This window comes from Argopecten irradians, chromosome 13 (assembly GCF_041381155.1).
Source record: "Argopecten irradians isolate NY chromosome 13, Ai_NY, whole genome shotgun sequence".
Taxonomy (NCBI): Eukaryota; Metazoa; Mollusca; class Bivalvia; order Pectinida; family Pectinidae; genus Argopecten; species Argopecten irradians.
The window spans coordinates 21,650,155-21,671,134 of record NC_091146.1 but is presented as its reverse complement, the minus strand read 5'-3'; the positions used below and the strand labels follow the sequence as shown (position 1 = coordinate 21,671,134).

General features: G+C 32.2%; 2 protein-coding genes across 4 annotated transcripts in view; one reads left to right on the top strand and one right to left on the bottom strand.

Annotated features, from left to right (window-relative positions):
* Positions 1 to 20,980, top strand: part of LOC138305885 (mucin-2-like) — a 403,923-nt gene that overhangs the window by 51,347 nt on the left and 331,596 nt on the right. For 2 of the 3 annotated variants that reach the window (XM_069246151.1, XM_069246150.1), the window contains one exon: positions 2,029 to 5,954. The exons of the other annotated variant lie outside the window; for it this stretch is intronic. In XM_069246151.1, the coding sequence (XP_069102252.1) occupies positions 2,029 to 2,154 (126 nt within the window). In that variant the 3' untranslated portion in view covers positions 2,155 to 5,954. Of the gene's footprint in view, positions 1 to 2,028; positions 5,955 to 20,980 lie in introns of those variants that run through there. 3 annotated transcript variants of the gene reach the window in all.
* Positions 10,429 to 20,838, bottom strand: LOC138305886 (meiosis-specific nuclear structural protein 1-like). The gene is made up of 10 exons (XM_069246154.1): positions 20,680 to 20,838; positions 18,660 to 18,878; positions 18,019 to 18,146; positions 17,302 to 17,404; positions 16,449 to 16,678; positions 15,875 to 16,091; positions 15,247 to 15,354; positions 14,362 to 14,484; positions 12,521 to 12,781; positions 10,429 to 12,126 (listed from the first exon to the last, which is right to left on the bottom strand). The coding sequence occupies exons 1-10, from the start codon at positions 20,680 to 20,682 to the stop codon at positions 12,010 to 12,012; spliced, it is 1,509 nt and encodes a 502-aa protein (XP_069102255.1). The 5' UTR covers positions 20,683 to 20,838; the 3' UTR covers positions 10,429 to 12,009.

Sequence of the window (20,980 nt, the reverse complement as noted above, 5' to 3'; positions counted from 1 at the left end):
AACCATCTAAGTCATCGTTAATTAAATGACCAAATTTTAAACAGAAGTATATAACAATAATAAACAATATCCTCTGGTGGCTGTGTTTTCATAAATAATGTCATTTCCATCTTTTCTTTTCGCCTTCTTTCATAACGTATCTGATATACCAGTTTTACAGTATGTATACATTTAACAAAATACTTTTCTTTTCTGATCTTGTAATCTAGCACATGTCGATGCTCTTCGTCTAACATGATGTTTTCCTTCAGCAACACATTGAGACAGTCTCACTCCTAACTCGCCTCATTTTCCTAGCTGCCATTGACATACACCCTAATACCATGACTAATCTAATCTTATCTTTCAATGACGTTTGTGAGGTAAATCTAAACCAATTTATTTTCATGTGCGACTTCATTTCATGTATTTTGTGGTCAATCAAAGTTCGCAATCATTGATCACCGTGGAAACAGGTACAAAAGAGCTTTTAAATTGTAAATAATGAAAATTTTATGTCGTGAAATTAAATTGTATATGGTGAAATTCAAATTGTATATGGTGGAATTTAAATCGTACATATGCTGAAATGTGAATTGTGTATGGTGGAATTGAAAATGTACCTATGGCGAAATTAAAATAGTATATGGTGAAATTTAAGTTGTAAATGGTGAAATTTAAATTATGAAACGTGAAATTTAAATTGTATATCGTGAATTTCGAATTGTATATGATGAAATTTGAAGTGTTAATCGTGAAATCTTAATTGTAAATCGTTAAATCAAATATCTGCAAAACGTGAAATGAAGACAAAAATACTTGGTTTATTGTAGTTGCGTTACAGACATCAGATGAGTTTGAAAAGAGGCGTTTTATCAGTTTAAACATCACTTATAAATTGTTATCTGCTTTTGTGATGATGAATATGATTAACACTACAGATGTATATTTCAATTTCATAATAAATCTTACTGACCATAATACATGTACCATGACAACAGTTCACTCTTTTAGTAGAACGAGTTGGTGAATTGATTTCACAGCGTAGAATGTTTAGGATCGGAAGAGTTAAGGAAGGATAGGCTGTTACTTTGTGAAAGTCCTTCTCCTCGAGGAATTGTACAATATTTACTGAATTCCGAACATTTGTTTCATATAATTTATTTATCGTGAGCTCGTGCAATCATACTTTTGAATTAATTGTATGATATGGCGTTTTAATCATTTTTAGACATGTCATTGGCGCTAAATGGCAAATGTGTCTTTCTAAAAAAAGGATGACAACATAAAAAAAATAGCAAAGAAGAAATAACGTAATTGAAGATGATGATTGGTCTATTGAATAATCTACTGTAGTCTCTTATAGCATTAACTCGTTAGGTTATATTTCATAATAGTAGTATAGATAAGTATTTAAAGTTTACTAGTCACAAACATATAGACGATGCACATAACAATAGAAGCGTTGTCTGACATTCAACATCATTAAACTCTTTTATTGCCTTTATAATCTTAACACTTTCTGAGTTGCTATATTAACACAGTAACCCGATCATCAAATACGTCTTTGATGTATCATCGACTGAAACACTTTCTTATAAGAATCCATTATTAATTATTCCAAAATGTAACCAGATTATCCAAAATGTCTCGATATCTAACCTTTTTATGCTTTTTCGTGAGGTTTTTCGACTCGCTTAAGAATATTCTTGGATGAAAATACACTTGTGTGTATACTAACAAAATAAAACACCATTGTACACATTATGCCAGTTAGGCAATCAATTTTAAGTCGTTATATAGTTAACCAGGATGTCAAATTGCGCAAATTTAATCATTCAACATGTACTTTCTAGTGAAATATGTGTTCTTTGTTGTTGTTGCGGGGTATATGAACGCTAGCGATGAAATAACAATGTCGCTTGATTAATTAAATGCTATGAATGAATTTCTTTGGTATATCACATTTACGTCGTAATTTGAGACAGCATTGACAATTTCTGCTATCTAATTCCTTAAGTTGAGTTCGTATATGTCTATCTGTTGCAGGCGAAGGGTGTCAATGGAAGGCGACCCGTGAACGGTTTAGGAAATTCCAGAAGAATATTTGTCGAAGGAGGTGATACACAGACCATTTTCGACGCATTCTCAGAAACGTGGGAAACGAGACTATAGTATATCAATTAGTATTAATTAATTAATTGACATTTATCGCCATGAAGTCATTCATTATCGCCTATCATGTATCATTTCTGTTAGGAAAGATGTATGTACAATGATATTATGGGATGGATCGTGTGGATTGGAACGGTGACGTCATGTCAAACTGATGTAGGCATTACGTCATCAAAAACTCAATACAAAGCATCAAATGTCAAAAAAGTGAATGTGATATTCCTTTTTAACTACACGACTGTCTGATCGTCAACAAAAGTTGTAATAATGCCGGAATAAAGCAATGGACAATCGCACCTGGGAATTAATTTACATTATGCAAATGTATGATGAAATGAATATGCATGATTTGGTTTAAACATGCATAATTGACAATGAATTTGCAGGCGTATCGATGTGGAGATGGATGACTACAGATGCAGTGTTTACAAATGATGACCATATAGCTATTTCCAATACATATTGAGGTTCATCAAGTGCATGTGCGCGCAAGTTATGAACCATGAGTAATATAGGAGTACGATATGAGTGTTCTTAAAATGTGTGAAGATGTAAAAAAGTGAATGTGTGGAAACGGATAAAATTCAGTGAGAGCGGTCAAGAAAGCTAGGCCAGTATAGCTTGTATAACTAGCGTATGTTGCCTTATAGAGAAACTGTATAACGGATTATGTGATAATTATATTTAGATTTTGTGAAGTCTATTACGAACATAACACAAAGCTTTCGAGTTTAAACTAACAAAAAAACACATCTTTATTTTTGTTCTCCTTAAAGATAACAAAACCCAGTCATGTATTTGACTTTTTATAATGATACAATTATGACAAGGCGTAACGAAATAAAAAGTTGTCAACAATCATAATGATTTTCTGACACTTACATTTGAATATCTATATATCTGGAAAAGATATTTGACAATTTTGGTAGGATGTTGTGATATGATTCTATGGACAACTGTGTGTTGTAAAGGAAACGTTATCACATATAAAGAACAGAAAGGATTTTTGTGTTGAAATCTGCCATGATATTATCTATGCAATATTCTGCTTCTTACATTCCAAATGTTAACATTATTAAAGTGTATATATATGTATTTTTTTTCTCGTGATCAAGCCGATCAGTATCAATGTGTTACTATATACAGATCCATGTGTTACTATATATATAGATCCATGTGTTACTATATATAGATCCATGTATTACTATATATAGATCAATGTGTTACTATATATAGATCCATGTGTTATGACCTAGCCTTGTTGTCAATTGATCTTCACTTTTCATGATAGGAGTGTTGCTAACATATTAACGATATGACCACTGAAGAAATATTTTTCCTGATCTGTTCCTTGGAAATAGACCTGGGAATATTTTACATGATCATAAGATGTTTCCTTGGTATTGCAGTGTTTCTTGTGTGAGCGATTTTTTTTCCGCGCCAGTAAATTAGTTCTCGCTTGAAATGAAAACGAGACTGCAATTTATACCACGTGTACTTTCGTGTCAATGTGCTTTTATGTAACAATTTATTTTGCTGAATAAGATATACAAACAACCTAAAACAAGGTATGCAATACCCTATGCATAATATTTTGACATTTGTGTGGTTCAAAATGTGTTCGATTTTGAAAGAAAATATGATATTACAAAAATCTAGTTGATTTAAGAGAAAACTTAAAATATAGCGATAAAGATGGGGACATTTTATGTTTCAGTCATTTTCCATCGTCTCATAATAAAATGTAGCACTCAGTGTACATGTATTGCAATGGGGACTATAGAACGTCTCGGCTTGGTTCTGAAGTTGATATGAAGATAAGCACTAATTACGAATATTTCCTATGTACGATATTCATATAAATATCATGGATACCATCGTTGAATGAATCCTTTGTATGTCTCATCAATATTCATTGTCTCTCATCTATGCATGTTTAATGCAGTACGTGTCTCATTTATTTCCTAATATAGGAAAGAACGTTGTGTTATTATTTACTTACATTACCCATTTACATCAGGTCCTGTCTCATGTGAATGGATGCAAACATTGATAGCATTCCTATATGTATAAAACATTCTATGTCAAAAGTGATGATTTATATGTTTATTTAATTGTTCAGCATGTTCAAAGTTTGACAGTTATTGTTTTGTATCAAAAGATTATGCAATGGTTACTCTAACACATTTCCCTACCAAAAACAACGTTATATTCAAACATTTCTTTTAAAGAAATATCGAGGTGATGAAACGATAAAGCGACACATTTTGTGGTGGTAATTGTTTTGTTGATGGATTCAATGGATTTAAGGAAACTGAATAAATTAAACTTCTCTGTATTATCCTGTCTCCAAATTTTTCAAAATCAAAATAAGTTTACAATATGGAACGAAGTCTCTTGGATACTATGTATATGAATGGTGTGTGTAGCTGATGCAGCATTTTTGACTTATGCCATCTTAGTATTGATCATGATCAAAATAAATGTACACGTTGGTATGTTCAATATACATATTATATATCACTTTATATAAGTGTATATCAGTAATATCTGTCGGAGATTTCTCTTATCCGTCGGAGATTTCTCTTATCTGTCGGAGATTTCTCTTTTTCTAACAAGATCTGAAGCATTTGTTTAATTCTGTCTAACTCAGTGTATTTCTATTGAAATATGTATTTTAGGTTGTTTTGATGATGGTACAAGTATTATTATTTTTTGTTCTAAGTCTTCGTATATTTTATTAGATCAATTTGATCAATGGATAATATAATTTGAAGAAAAGAAATTACACTCATGAATGTTTTATGTTCTAATATGTTACAGATATTCATGCAAATGCAAATATTGTCTCGATGTAAGTAAACTTTTGATAGCATGAAGACGGATCACTATTCCATGTGCCTTTAAAAACTTAATATCGTCTTAAACATTTTATGTAATTTCATTTGCATACATTATTTTTGGTAATATTAGTTACCCTCTATTCATCAACTATTAAGTTGTAGAAATTGATAAAAACAAGATAGCATACACGTTGTAATGCTTATCTCCATACTAATGATACTTTTGGTATCATAAAAACTTTCTGGATGTTCGCTTCAGGTCTGTATACGAAATCCTCTCTTTATTTAATGTAATATTATGTACATAGTCCTGCGTTGTTTAAAGCCTTTTGATTGAGGTTTTTTACGTTATTGGGGGTACCAATCTCGGTCGATATCGTTTTCAGATAATGACTTGATATCAACCTGACCATACACGAAATACAAGACATGCTGCTATTTTAAATGGGATGCTATTCTTCCCTTATCTATGTGGTAAATCAATCTAAATATATCATTTCCATTAAAAGAAAGTGAGACGAGACCTGTTCATGCAAAATAATATTTTATAAAATAAAGATTTATTACTAAAATTTGTGCTAGAAAATGATGTCATTCATATATTTGAATTAAAAATCAATGTATCCTTCACGCTCTAGACTGAAGAAGAATTCAGTGATATTTATTTCATTTCTACATTTGAATTTGATTTTCACCAAGAGCTTTCACATGGAGGTTGGAAGTCAAAACATATTGCTGTACATGAAATGTAGTGTTCCAAATGTATTATAGATGTGTACATATGTCATTATCAGTCCAATGTGAGTGTGCTATGGTACGACAGATTTATATAGAGAGTAATTGTATATTCATTTTGAAAATTTGTATCATATATATTTATACAAAACGTATATCAATTGTCAAAGATTTGTATAATATTCACAAACTGAATAAAAATCCTTGATTTATAAAATACAAGTTTTTGCTTTCTTTTTAATGCATATGTATATTAGGAAAAGAAGTCGACAGATCAGTCACTGGAAAAAATGTAAGTTTTGTGTTGGTACATTACAAAGGGTCATTATCTTTATATCATACAATCGCTGAAAAGAATAAACCGGTAGTGAGCATGATTTTCTTGTGCCCTTAAACTGCGAATGAATTGATTGTGAACTGCCTCTGAAGATTAATGTATACTGACAAGGATGAATATAATGTAAACTGGCAATGAGGATGAATTTAATGTATACTGACAATGAATATAATGTAAACTGGCAATGAGGATGAATTTAATGTATACTGACAAAATGAATGGATTAAATGTAAACTGACAATGAGGAAAATTTAACGTAAACTGAAAATGAGGATGAATTTAATGTAAACTGACATTAAGGATGAATTAGATGTATAGTGACAATGAGGATGAATTTAATGTATAATGACAATGAAGATGATTTTAATGTATAGTGACTATGAGTATGAATTTAACGTATACTGACTAATGAGGATAATTAAACGTAAACTGACAATGAGGATGAATTTAATGTATACAGACAATGAGGATGAATTTAATGTAAACTGTCATTGAGGATAAATTTAAAGTGACAATGAGGATGTACATAATGTAAAGTGACAATGAGAATGAATTTAATGTAAACTGACCTCGAAGATGAATTTAACGTATAGTGACAATGGGGATGAATTTAATGTATAGTGACAATGAGGATGAATTTAATGTATACAGACAATGAGGATGACCTTAATGTATACTTAATATTGAGTATGAATTTTATGTATTCTGACTAATGAAGATATTTTAAAATTGACAATGAGGGTGAATTTAACATAAACTGAAAATGAGGATGAATTTAATGTATACAGACTATAAGGATGAATCTTGTGTAAACTGGCAATTGGGATGAATATAATGCAAACTAGCAATGATGATGAATTTAATGTATATTGACATTGAGTATGAATTTAATGCATACAGATAATTAGGATGAATTTAATGTAAACTGACATTGATGATGAATTTAATGTAAAGTGACAATGAGGATGAACATAATGTAAACTGACAATTGAATGAATCTAATGCAAGCTGGCAATGCAATGAATTTAATGTATATTGACATTGAGTATGAATTTAATGTATACTGGCTAATGAGGATAACTTAATTTGGATGAATTTAATGTTAACTGACAATGAGGATGAATTTAAGGTAAACAAACAATGAGGATGAATTTAATGTAAACTGACATTGAGGATGAATTTAATGTATACTGCCAATTAGGATGAATTTAATATATACTGCCAATGAGGATGAATTTAATGCATAGTGACAATGATGATGAATTTAATGTATACTGTCAATTAGGATGAATTTAATGTATACTGCCAATGAGGATGAATTTAATGTATAGTGACAATGATTAATGAATTTAATGTATACTGCCAATTAGGATGAATTTAATGTATACAGACAATGAGGATGAATTAAAGTGTAAACTGGCAATGAGGATGAATTAATGTATACTGCCAATGAGGACGAATTTAATGTAAACTGACAATGAGGATGAATTTAATGTAAACTGACAATGAGGATGAATTTAATGTATACAGACAATAAGGATGAATTGAACGTAAACTGACAATGAGGATGAATTAAATGTAAACTGGCAATGAGGATGAATTTAATGTAAAGTGACAATGAGGATGAACATAATGTAAACTGACAATTGAATGAATCTAATGCAAGCTGGCAATGCAATGAATTTAATGTATATTGACATTGAGTATGAATTTAATGTATACTGGCTAATGAGGATAACTTAATTTGGATGAATTTAACGTTAACTGACAATGAGGATGAATTTAAGGTAAACTGACAATGAGGATGAATTTAATGTAAACTGACATTGAGGATGAATTTAATGTATACAGACAATAAGGATGAATATAACGTAAACTGACAATGAGGATGAATTTAATGTAAACTGGCAATGAGGATGAATTTAATGTAAAGTGACAATGATGATGAACATAATGTAAACTGACAATTGAATGAATCTAATGCAAGCTGACAATGCAATGAATTTAATGTATATTGACATTGAGTATGAATTTAATGTATACTGGCTAATGAGGATAACTTAATTTGGATGAATTTAACGTTAACTGACAATGAGGATGAATTTAAGGTAAACTAACAATGAGGATGAATTTAATGTAAACTGACATTGAGGATGAATTTAATGTATACAGACAATAAGGATGAATATAACGTAAACTGAAATGAGGATGAATTTAATGTAAACTGGCAATGAGGATGAATTTAATGTAAAGTGACAATGATGATGAACATAATGTAAACTGACAATTGAATGAATCTAATGCAAGCTGGCAATGCAATGAATTTAATGTATATTGACATTGAGTATGAATTTAACGTATACTGGCTAATGAGGATAACTTAATTTGGATGAATTTAACGTTAACTGACAATGAGGATGAATTTAAGGTAAATAAACAATGAGGATGAATTTAATGTAAACTGACATTGAGGATGAATTTAATGTATACTGCCAATTAGGATGAATTTAATGTATACTGCCAATGAGGAGGAAGTTAATGCATAGTGACAATGATGATGAATTTAATGTATACTGTCAATTAGGATGAATTTAATGTATACTGCCAATGAGGATGAATTTAATGTATAGTGACAATGATTAATGAATTTAATGTATACTGCCAATTAGGATGAATTTAATGTATACAGACAATGAGGATGAATTAAGTGTAAACTGGCAATGAGGATGAATTAATGTATACTGCCAATGAGGACGAATTTAATGTAAACTGACAATGAGGATGAATTTAATGTATACTGACAATGAAGATGGATTTAATGTATAGTGAATAATGAGGATAATTTAATGTAAGATTACAATGAGGATGAATTCAACGTAAACTGACAATAAGGATGAATTTAATGTATACAGACAATGAGGATGAATTGAACGTAAACTGGCATTGAGAACAAGTTTAATGTGTAGTGACAATTAGGAAGAACTTAATGTAAACTGACAATTAGGATGACTTTAATGTAAACAGAAAATGAGGATGAATTAAATATAAACTGACAATGAGGATGAATTTAATGTAAACTGGCAATGAGGATGAATGTAATGTTTACTGACTATGAGGATGAATTTAATGCAAACTGGCAATGAGGATGAATTTAATGTAAACTGGCAATGAGGATGAATTGAACGTAAACTGGCATTGAGAACAAGTTTAATGTGTAGTGACAATTAGGAAGAACTTAATGTAAACTGACAATTAGGATGACTTTAATGTAAACAGAAAATGAGGATGAATTAAATATAAACTGACAATGAGGATGAATTTAATGTAAACTGGCAATGAGGATGAATGTAATGTTTACTGACTATGAGGATGAATTTAATGCAAACTGGCAATGAGGATGAATTTAATGTAAACTGGCAATGAAGATGAATTTAATGTAAACTGACAATGAGGATGAATTTAATGTATACTGTTAATGAGGATGAATTTAATGTAAACTGACATTGGAGATGAATATACCGGTAATGTTAACTTGCAATGAGGATGAATTTAATGTAAACTAACAATGAGGATGAATTTAATGTAAACCGAAAACGAGAATGAATATAATGTATACGGACAATGAGGATGAATTTAATGTATACTGACAATGATGAGATGAATCTAATGTATACGGACAATGAGGAAGAATTGAATGTATACTTAAAACGAGAATGAATATAATGTATACTGACAATGAGGATGAATTTAATGTATACTGAAAATGAAAATGAACTTAATGCATACTGGCAATGAGGATGAATTTAATGTAAACTGACAATGAGGATGAATTCAGTGTAGAGTGACAAAATGAACTAGAATGGTTGTCCAGGGCGCCAACTTCTACCTGCGTTTATTAACAAAGGGTGGTAAAACTCTGAAAAGGGTGTTTTGTTACTATCAAGATTATGCATATCTGTACTGTAAATGGATATTTGCCATTAGGTTTAGTTGATATCCCTCCAATAGTTTAGGAGGTGTAGTTGGTCGCCAGTACTAGTTGTGTCCAGACAGATGTGTATACAAACATATGGGAAATATCTGAATCAAGAATACATCCTTAATTTCTTTGCAAAGAATACTATATGCTGTCTTTGCATATTACAGAGTTAGCTCCCTTGCCATCAGGTATCCGATGTGATGTCATTATTTCATTGGCGCAATTCACATTGTTTTCTCCGAAATGTATGTTACACTCGTCACAATAAATATATTCTCTTTCCGTCCCTCCTATCCATGCATAACAAAATTAATCAACAGATTTTAGAACCTCTTCTAACTTTCCATTTCCCAGAAATTACAAATATAAAACAACAGATCTGAAATGTTTTTCAGTTTTATTTCATCACTGTACATTCTGTACATATATCACTATACACATTATCCATTAAATATAAATCTTTTATTTACAAATAAAGATGTTAACACAGCTTCGAAGTTAATATGTTGAAGCTATGTACAGACGTTTCTCCCCTGGCTTTGTGAAACTGCTTCCAAGGGTTATCGTTCTAGACAAGTTTTATCCATGAGTTTACAAATACAAACATTTTAATTGATATGTAAGTAATTCTTTCCCAATTATTTTCATTCACCTTTGCCATCTGTAAATATTTCCACTAAATCTATATGAGTCATTGTATGAAGTCATTACAAGTTTGCCATAAAGATCTTTGATTCTTAACCTCTGATCTAGGCTATAAAGGACACAACAAGAAAAAATTCAAATAGTGCTACAGAGATACTCTCTGTAAATTATCTTTAAAATTCTGCTTTTTTATGAAATATACACAACAACGACTATGTGTATGTGATTGTAGATTGAATAACTTTTATGCTATGAACTTAACATTTGGCCCATGATTGCTCGTTAAATATATGAACATATTTAAATTAAGTAGAAAATCAATCTACATCCCCCAAAAGACCAAAATAAACTAACATTGAGCAAGAATAGTGATTTCTACAGGTAATGTTCCAAATAGAATTTTATAACAATTTGTTTCGTATTTTTATTTCAAACTACTAGTTCGACATATTGGTATTTTATCATACATAGAATTTCTCAATGAAATCCAATCTCAATGTATTATTTTCTATTCAGTTTTAGTTCATTAAAATGTGCTAAACATTTCTAAATTATAATTAAAACCAATGAGTTATTTTTTAAAGGAAATACAATCAAGTCATAAGAATATAGAAAATATAGATGTATCAAGGTACTTGAATTGTCATGAGTTTCAATATTGCCATAGTTAAGCTGAGATTATTTTAAAATTTCACATTGAAAAAAATTTGTAAGTTTCCAACTTTCAATAGACTAGCACTAAGGACAATCAACAGTATAGGGGAGACAACCCCTATAATAAATGATGGAAAAAATGAACCTGCATAGTTTAATATGGAATGTACTAGTATAAAGTAATGTCTTCCTTAATCACTTCAAATGAATTAAAATAAGTTTACTAGCATCTATTTCAACTTATATAAGGATTTTATTCTCAAAATTCACTTCATGCTTTTAGGTTTTTTTTTAAATAAATAAAATCCTTTTTTATAGCTTCTGTTTGTATAGATTTTTGTATCCATTAACTTACTTCCATTTACACTTATAAGAAAACAAAATGGAAACTTAAGTTATGCAGTTTAGCAGATATTATTAAAATCTCTGCAAACCAACGACAAATAATACGAGTTTCACGTATCCTTAAAGTCATTAGATAAAATCATCAAGATTTTATCAAATACAAAATGTTTCTCCCTTCATCTAAAAACGTTTTCCTTCCAAGTTTCACTTAAAGGAATTTTTCCTTCATCTTTACATTGGTATGCTGCTGTCCGTGGAAGGTAGAACAACACTAAATTGAATCACAGATAATTTGTTGAGACTAAAGGTCTTTGGTCCTATCGCCGACTCTGGTCCCACGCCTCCTCATCAAAGGGATCCACTTGTCTCGCTGTGTACGCCGATTTGAACTCGGAGCCAAGCCTTTCAAGGTCATCTCTATCACGAATGACACCCTAGTTGGAAAAAAAAGAGAAATAATTTGTAATAATTCAAAACATTCAGAATTGTTTCACTATATATTTCTGTTCAGGAGTTAAACATACAGATTCGTTTATAATATAGAGTTCATCGAACAAACAAATTGATTCATTTATTTACCCCCAGATAGTTGTAGGAATTTTGCTTTATTAGAAATTCTTATACATGGAGGATTTTTGTGCTTAGTAAACTTAGGAGGGTTTCTAGCTTTTTTTTATGATAAAATTATGAAATTTGCGAAATTAATTAACATTTTAGGAAGTCAACCATCCAAACTCTCTTTATGACCAAATCATCACCTATACAATTTTACAACCCTCGAATCCCCTTTCCTAAAACAACACAAATATTTGATTTGATTTCACATACTTTTGGTAGGTATCCTAGCAGCCTCATGGCGTGCTCCTGTAATAACTTCTGTCTCTCCTCCTCGATGATCTGTCTCTTGAATGCCTCCATCTTCTCCTCCTCGCGGCGTTCCATGAGTTCCCTCTCGCGATCGGCGGCGAACTGAGCACGACGATCCTCGATCAGCTGTTCTACCGCACGTTTGTGTTCTTGCTGTTTCATGCGGCGTTTGGCAGCATTCATCTGTTCTATACGATCATCCTCCGCAAATTTGGCCAGCATCTGGAGAAAATTTTAAATATTTCATTGAATCAGAATCCAAAGATTTTATCTAAAAATTACTTCCGTGTAAACATTGGATAGCATATAATATAAGACTCTTTCATATGTGGATATGAAGGATAGGGATATTCTACTCGAGGGTCACAAAATGTAGTAAAACCTTAGGCTCAATTGCAAAGGGTTTTGCAACATTTTTTGATCCCGAGGGTAGAATATTCCTATCCTTACTATCCAAACCTCGACGTTTTATTGCAACTTTACAACTATAATATCCCGCTATTTTGAAATAAATTTGAAGAAATCCACGACTGGAAATCAATTTTCCATACATGAAAAATTACGTGATATTTCTTTAATAGTAAAACCAGTCATATTTGTGAAAAAAAAATGTTAAAATTTTACCGGGGAAATGTATGTTTTGTTGACGCCATGACGTCACGAGGCTTAATTGCATGGGTAGCTATGCAATACAGCCTCAGGCGACATGAGTGTATTGCCCTAGACCAGCCAGTATTACAGCCTTAGGTATGAAAGAAATACATGTATGAAGACTGCTCTTTTCTTCCTTAAAAGTTAGGTAATTAAAATTTTGTAATATGACTAAATTTATTACTTAGATATCAAGGATGATTTTTTTTTATACAACAAATGTCCTTCAACAGGGCAAAAATATCATCCCTGAGAAAAAAGTTTTAGTTTGATTCTTTTAATTAAAAAAAAAATAAAAATTTCTTATTCAAATATTTTATCTACACAGGATATTTTGTGCATAGGTCTAATTATTGAACAAACTGATAATGAAAAAAATAATCAAGCAAAAAAATATATTTCCAATGCACTGAGTCTGATTGAAGTATCAATAGTACTGACTACTTAAATAAATCCATTTTTTAAAGTTACATTATGCATTTATGGCCCCATGGCAGTGTGATATGGAGATTTAATAAACATTCATATCACACTGCCACCGGGGACATAAATTGTTTATTATACCAAAAATTCGCGATTCGATACTTTGGGTTAAATATTTCTTAAACTTGCGATGATTGAAAAATGATGTTTTACTCTTCGTCCTTCATTGTTGTACAATCAAAAGGGGAGATAACTCAGTGTAAAAGACAGATAGTCAACACAGGTTTGTGAGTTTAACGTCCTATTAACAGCCAGAGTCATGTAAGGGCATGCCAGGTTTAGTGGTGGAAGAAAACCGGAGTACCCAGAGAAAAACCACCGACCAGCGGTCAGTATCTGGCAACTGCCCCACATGGGATTCAAACTCGAGACCCAGAGGTGGAGGTCTGGTGGTAATATGTCGAGACATCTTAACCACTCGGGCACCACGGCCACCATAGGAGCAAGCGCCCCAGGGAAATACATTTTATTTTCCTCGAGGGAAATACAACATTTTATTTCCCTGTCATGTGATATGTTTCAACTGATAACAGACACTGTTATAAACATGAGGCATAATAAGGCAATTAAGCTATGGGTGAAAAGTGACCGTATTCCTGTAATGGACTCATCGCTCCCCACGCCCCCACCCCCAGTCCTGTTTTACCCCAGTCTTATAATGCACTAACCTGTTGTCTGAATTCCTCCTCTTCTTCCTCCTGGGCAGCTTTCCTGAGGTTCTTAAAGTGCATTTGTTGAGCGTGTGTCTGTTGTAATTCAATCTTCTGTCGTATTCTTGCCTCAATATCGCTCTGAATAAGGAAATAAATAAAATTTCATAGGATTAAATTTTTTTCAGAACATATATTTAGAGTCAAAACTATTTTTAAAACAAGAGAAGAAGATCATTTCCACTGTCTCTCACAATGATATAATATCTACATCAAGAAATGCTCGTATTTTAATTATCTTGTACATTGCAACAAAAAATTTGTGGCTAACTACCAGATTATCTCCCCCTAGTTAACTGGAATCGGCATTAGTAACTATAAAGTTTCAAAGTTCTTGTTAGAGACAAGAAACCAGAGAACTGTATCAAAATAGAAACAATAAACTTCAATTCACAGAAATTCGCTTTAAAAGATATAACCCAAATTTTAGGATAACATAATTTTATATGGTATGTATTTATACATTGAGACAGATAAATTTTAGATTTTGTATCAGTTTTTACAAACAGTTTATAACACAAATAAAATTTTGTCAATGACATATTCCATAAACATACTAAGCAAATTTTTGTTATATTTTGTGTAAACAGGCTCTGAACAGAGGTAGTTTCTATATACATTAACACAGGGAATGTCCTCTATAACATATTCATAACCAGGCTTTATAAAACTGAAGATGATTTGTGAACAGGTTTTAATGATCGAGAGTTTGTGCATCAAGAATGTTTCGAGTCTGAATTTAAATGAACCTCCCCTCACTTGATTACACCTTTAAACTCTTCTAATCAAAGACTAGAACAGTTCATTAGGAATTTTCAGGGGTGATTGAGTTAGTTTTCATACCTTCTCCTTCATCCTCTCCTTCTCCTCCTGCTCCTCGAGGTACAGTTCCATACGGACACGCTCCATCTCCTCACGCTCCGCATCCTGTCTGGAAATCTCCTCTGCCAACTGGAAAATACAAAGTAAAATAAGTACAAAACAGTCAAAGAGAGGTTTTCAAATCTTGAATCATTTTAAATGACTGGATATAGATAATAATTTGGTTTATCTATGTATGATCAGAAAACCAAAGTGCAATCTGAATAAATCATTCTAAAGACAAAAACATTTACTATACTGTAAAAGTACTTATTAATTCAGTTGAAATAGTGAAAAATTTGGTCAATAATCAATATAGAATCAATTATGATTTATTAGCATGAATATAAATTTTTGCAGTTCGGTGGCTCAAAAAAATCAGTGCTTTGCATGAATTAGTGCTCTATTAAAAGAAAGTGAAGTAAATGCTAAAATTAAACTATCACTAAAATAGACTATATGTTTACAGTATTTGATTATTTCACATTCCCTCGTCAAATGTGGAGTTTAAGTGTTACTCAGTGTTTCACAAATCCTTATTTTTCTGTGAATTATATATTTTGAAAAGGTGAGAAATGTTTTCTGAATTCATCTCGAGAATCTGACTTACTGCTCCCTGGACACGAGCCATAGCGTCCTCTTTGGCCTTCTTTGACTCCATTCTCTCCTTCTCTCTATCCTCTTGTAGCCGAGCGAAGGCGCGGATATTTCTGTTCTCTTCCTCCATCCTCTGTCTCTCCAATTTCTTCCATTCTTCGCGAGCATTTTTGAATTCTTGTATATATTTCTGTGTGGACTTTTGTTTGGCTAGTGCTAATTCTCTCTCCCTGTCAAGTACAAAAAAATTGTTTGATTTAAACTTCAAATACACATTTGCAGCTAATTTCTTATTTCTCGCTTTCAAATGAGCACAGTTTTAGTATTACAGGGTACAATAGATGTTTTACTTTGTATAAATCTCGAAAGTGGTGTTATGGTTTAAATACATCCGAGTATTCTAATGCCTAATTAACAAAGTAGGTGGTCATGGGCAATAGGACTCATTGTATCACTGACAAAACTGAATAAATTACTGATGAAGGAAAATCATGACATTTTATCATTAGTTGAAGAGTAAGACTAATATCTACAGAGTAAAGTAGGCAGTCAATATCACAGTTTAAATATTTTTTTATCAAACCTACCTCTGGTCTTCCTCGTAGATCTTGCGAACGATCTCGTCGATCATGAGTTTCTCCTTGAGGAATTCCTCGTAGGCCTGTTGTTTTTTGTGTTCTTGTTCCTCGAGTTGTCGCTCCAGTTCCTGTTGGTACCGGATCTGTTCCCTGTACTGTTCCTTCTGTTTCTGTAAATCGGCCTCCTGGGCACGCTCGTGTTCCTCTTTCATATTGCGCGAGATTTCTGCATCTCGTTTCTGAAGGACATAAAAGATAAATCCTTTAAAATTTTCCAAGTAACAAGTATTGTTTAATTATTTGTGTGTTTGTTTGATTAATTAACATCCTAGCAACAGCGCCAGGGTAATGTAAGGACGGCCTCCCATGTATTTATTTTGGTGAGCAGAGTGTGTTGTGTCTTCTTGTAAAGTGGAATGAGGGTAATGTGTGTCCATGGTATTGTTTTGGGAGACTGTGTATATTCCTGTTGTGTCTTCTTGTAAAGTGGAACTCTTGCCCTTTTTATAGTGTTACTTGACAATTAACTCAAAAGTATCAAATACCACAGGAGTAGGTTTTCATATATCTATTTCAAATCAAAAATCTAAAACACACTTTCTTTCTCCTTTTGCCATTTTCAACTTTAGTTTATGTAATGATATTTATTGGAATATAAAAACTGTTTCTGTCATAAAATTTCATCAGTGATACCATGAATTGTGCTGTTTTCAATCTTTAACAGTATTCAACCCATTTATTTCTTGAATATCTATTCTTAATCATGAGTTTTCCTCATGTTGAAATTAAAAGTTCCTTTCAATCTTTCTTCAAGCTTATTGATTCAAATGACAAAATTACTTGGTTAACATGTGTAACTTACAGCTTTATCATATTTCAGAGCTTCTTTCTCTGCAATCTGTGCTGATCGTTCCTTGTTCATGTATGCTGACTTCAGTTTGGCCTCTAATTCTCGTAACTCTAAACTGGAATGTGAAAATCAGAAGCTAAGTTAATACACATTTACCTTCAAATAAATTGTCAAAATGTCTTCATCTTTGTGACTAGTGCTAGCAACTGTTGATTATATCTAATAGTCTCAGGGTTTGTGCTCGTTGCTCCAAAAATGGTGTCTTTCTCAGAAAAAATGGGGTCCACATATATAAGTGGAACAGACTTTCTGAAAAAAGTGAGGTCTTTTCATGTTCTATGCTTAAAGGGATATGGGGACAGTTTAAATACAAACCCTGTATTGACAATGTTTTGTTACACTATCAAACTGATTCAGTACAATTATATCAATTTGAGGTAACTCAATCTGAATAGATATTCACACTTTTCATTACACTTCATAGTCTTTTTTTATTGTACCTAGTCTTAGAATAACGCCACAGATTACTTTTGTTATCAAAATAATGCATGCCTTTTCCACACATTTCAGCAAAACTCAATAACAAAATAAAGTTGTAAACACAGGGGGCTGACACAGTATCAGAATGGGTGTCTACAATAACCATAATGATAATTAGACACCCCTCGTTTATTGTGTCAGCCCCCTGTGGTAATTCCCAATTCTGCTTTAAACTTTCCTGTTACTGACCTTGTTTCTCTAATCTGTTGTCTCATCTTTTCATCCCTCATTGAGTCCAGCTTCCGTCTCTCCATCTCTTTGGCCAGACGCTCCTCCTGTACCATCTGTTCTTCTCGGATCAGTCGGTCACGTTGGGCCTAACAGGGGAGGTAATTTAGATTAGGGTAAAATTCACACAAGAGATAATTTCAATTCTAGCTGGTAAAATAAACTTAATAAAGGCAAAAAGGTACAAATGTCTAAAATTTAAAATTTAACAGAACAAAAAACTTCAGTAAACAAAAGCATATACATGTAACAACTTCTTAGAAACCCAATAAAGTGTTTCCTTCAATGCTAAAACGTTACAAAGATATTAAATTGCTAAGATATTAAATTACTCTCATGACTACTAAACTTGTTTTCTGGTAAACCATTGGACAATCACAAATTTACTACCATATGTTTTCACTTCACTACAATATTCACTATTAAAACATATTACATATTTCATCATTTTATCATGTTACCTCTTCGCATAATTAAACCACTTGTCAGCTAATTGAAGCAACAAGAAAGTTGATATAGAATAGATCAGAATTAAATCTCCCACAAATATGTTTGCTTGTAATTGATTTATGTTTTCTCTTCAGAACGGTGATAGTAAATACCTTAAGTATAGACTCTTCCATTTCCATTTCTTTCTGCTCTTTCATTAAGTTTCTTAAATATCTCTTCTCTGTTAATTTGCGTTCATTACTTAAGTTAGCTTCTAACAGGCGCTCTTGGTTGAGGCGTTTGATGGTGTCTTCGCGTATTTCTCCTTGGCGGCGGCTTTGTTCTAGCTGCCTCTCCCTGTCATAGGAGGTCAGGTTCCTCCTGGTTGTAGTCTAAAAGGGGAAAGTAAATCATGTTTAAGGATTTGATTAAGTTATAATAAACATAAAAGAGGTTCAGAACCAAGCTGTGTTAAAACTCTTTCTCAAACTGTGTCACAGATAACTAGAATAGTCTATCAGCAACGGTGGTATCTGCCAAAACCCTGAACTCATTCTAATCTTCTCTGAATACAGCCTGGAAACAACTCTCCTCTAAATTCAGCCCATCATGCTACAATACAGGAACCATAAAAATCCCATACTGGTAAAACCAGTATTAGAAGATAATATGTCAATAGTAGTCACAGACTAATGGTATGACAACAACAACGTTGAGTTAACATACAACATTTTCTTTCTATGTAAAAAGATATCTAATTTTATTCCTCTGATGATTTCTGAATAAACCCAATTGTATCATGCACATAAAATAGAAACTGTTGAATGGATGGTATTGGTATGGTATTGTAAAGAAATAGTTAGTTTTGTTTGTTTTGTTCCATTAAATGGAATGGAACAAAACGAACAAAACTCAATAGTCACTGGTTAAAAACAAAACACATCGCTTCTTTTCAGTATGATATAAGCTGAATAACACTGTGGCACTATATCTTGCACAATCTTAAGAGTAAAAGGAACTTAATTTTATCTAGATATGTAATACAGCGTCGGATTTTACATAGATTAAATCCTGCATTCGCTAGGGATCTAACTTAGGACCTCTGCCTCACTAATCTTATGTTAAATCAATCCAGTTATGAGAAGTTCTCCCTATAGCTAGCTGTCAGAAACCAAGATATACATAAGTTGACCAAGGCTACATGTATATAATATTGACAGGTGGTTTTGAAAAAAATTAAAGATTCAGGGGAGATAATTTCAGAAAAGATATTTTTCATTATTTTCTGATGTTTGTTTAAGGATCCTGGCCAACAAGTTTAGTGTTTTTTCTGATAGCAATATTATTGCGATCGCCTAGTCACCCTATAATTAGTGACGAGTGATTAGAACTAAATCATATAATTACTTTTGTGTGTGGTAATAGAGTAGGAATGTACGGCAATATCACCATCAATACTCCTAGGGTTCTTTTACTGCATAATATGCACCCCTAGTCTCTGTCATAAAAAAACTGATTGAGGTTCTGTGACGAAATGAGTAAGCACATGCAATTGGGTCCTTTGAATTGATGTACATCAAATGAATTGGATATAACAGTACACTGTGTGGCTTCGAAGTAGAGTGTCTCTATATCTTCAAAGGAAGTTTCTGTTGGCCTGCGAATGGCTAGATTTTTCCTCCTGAACTGCCTTCAGTTTTTCTATGACAGTCACATAGCCCAGGGGTGGATATAACGACAGACACAGTGATATTATAATCCCTGGATATCAAGGAGGACAACAGTATTATGTAAAATATAGTACACATTGATTATGCATGGTATACAGCGACTAAATTTAACCTGCTGAGCTGTGTATGGTTGTAGGGGTTTGTCCTAGTACACTACACTATATATTTTTAACTATAATTTACTGTAATTTTTTGTAGCATAATTTACTTCTGTTTTGAATATTTTTGTTAAATGCCAAGTTCAAAGATAAACAAGTGTACAATCAAAGTGCCAATATGGATATTGTATTTACAGTTATTCGGGAACAAACACAGTCTGTATTCATAAATAATTTTCATTAAAGACAGAAAGAGACATTCATGATCGATCAATGGATCGTGCTGCCTTTTTGCAGGTTGGCTATCCTACGATTATTTCAAGATATGGCGAACGTCCAATATAGGAAAAATGTCGACTACTTACCATCGTGACAGTTTTATTATGTCTCAATGGAAGATAGGAACAGTTTGTACCCCGTATTAGTTATGGTAACAAAAGTGTTCCTTTGGCGGCCACCTTGGATGCTTGTTGTTGTCAGGACTTGGTGACGTCAGTTGCTAGGGTTAATCGGTTGATAAATAAAAGAAAAATTAGTCGTAAAACACCAGTTTTGTTGATCCAGTATAAAGAAATATGTATCTTATTGAAATGACAAAAATAAGTAGCTGTGATATGTGTTATTTTACACTAGTACAAATATAATGTTTTGTTTCAAAAACTTACT

Coding starts and splice junctions, on each gene's coding strand:
- LOC138305886 (XM_069246154.1), bottom strand. Junction 17,405..18,018: donor CAACAGATTAGAGAAACAAG/GTCAGTAACAGG, acceptor TTCACATTCCAG/TTTAGAGTTACGAGAATTAG. Junction 12,127..12,520: donor TGCTAGGATACCTACCAAAA/GTATGTGAAATC, acceptor TTTTCCAACTAG/GGTGTCATTCGTGATAGAGA.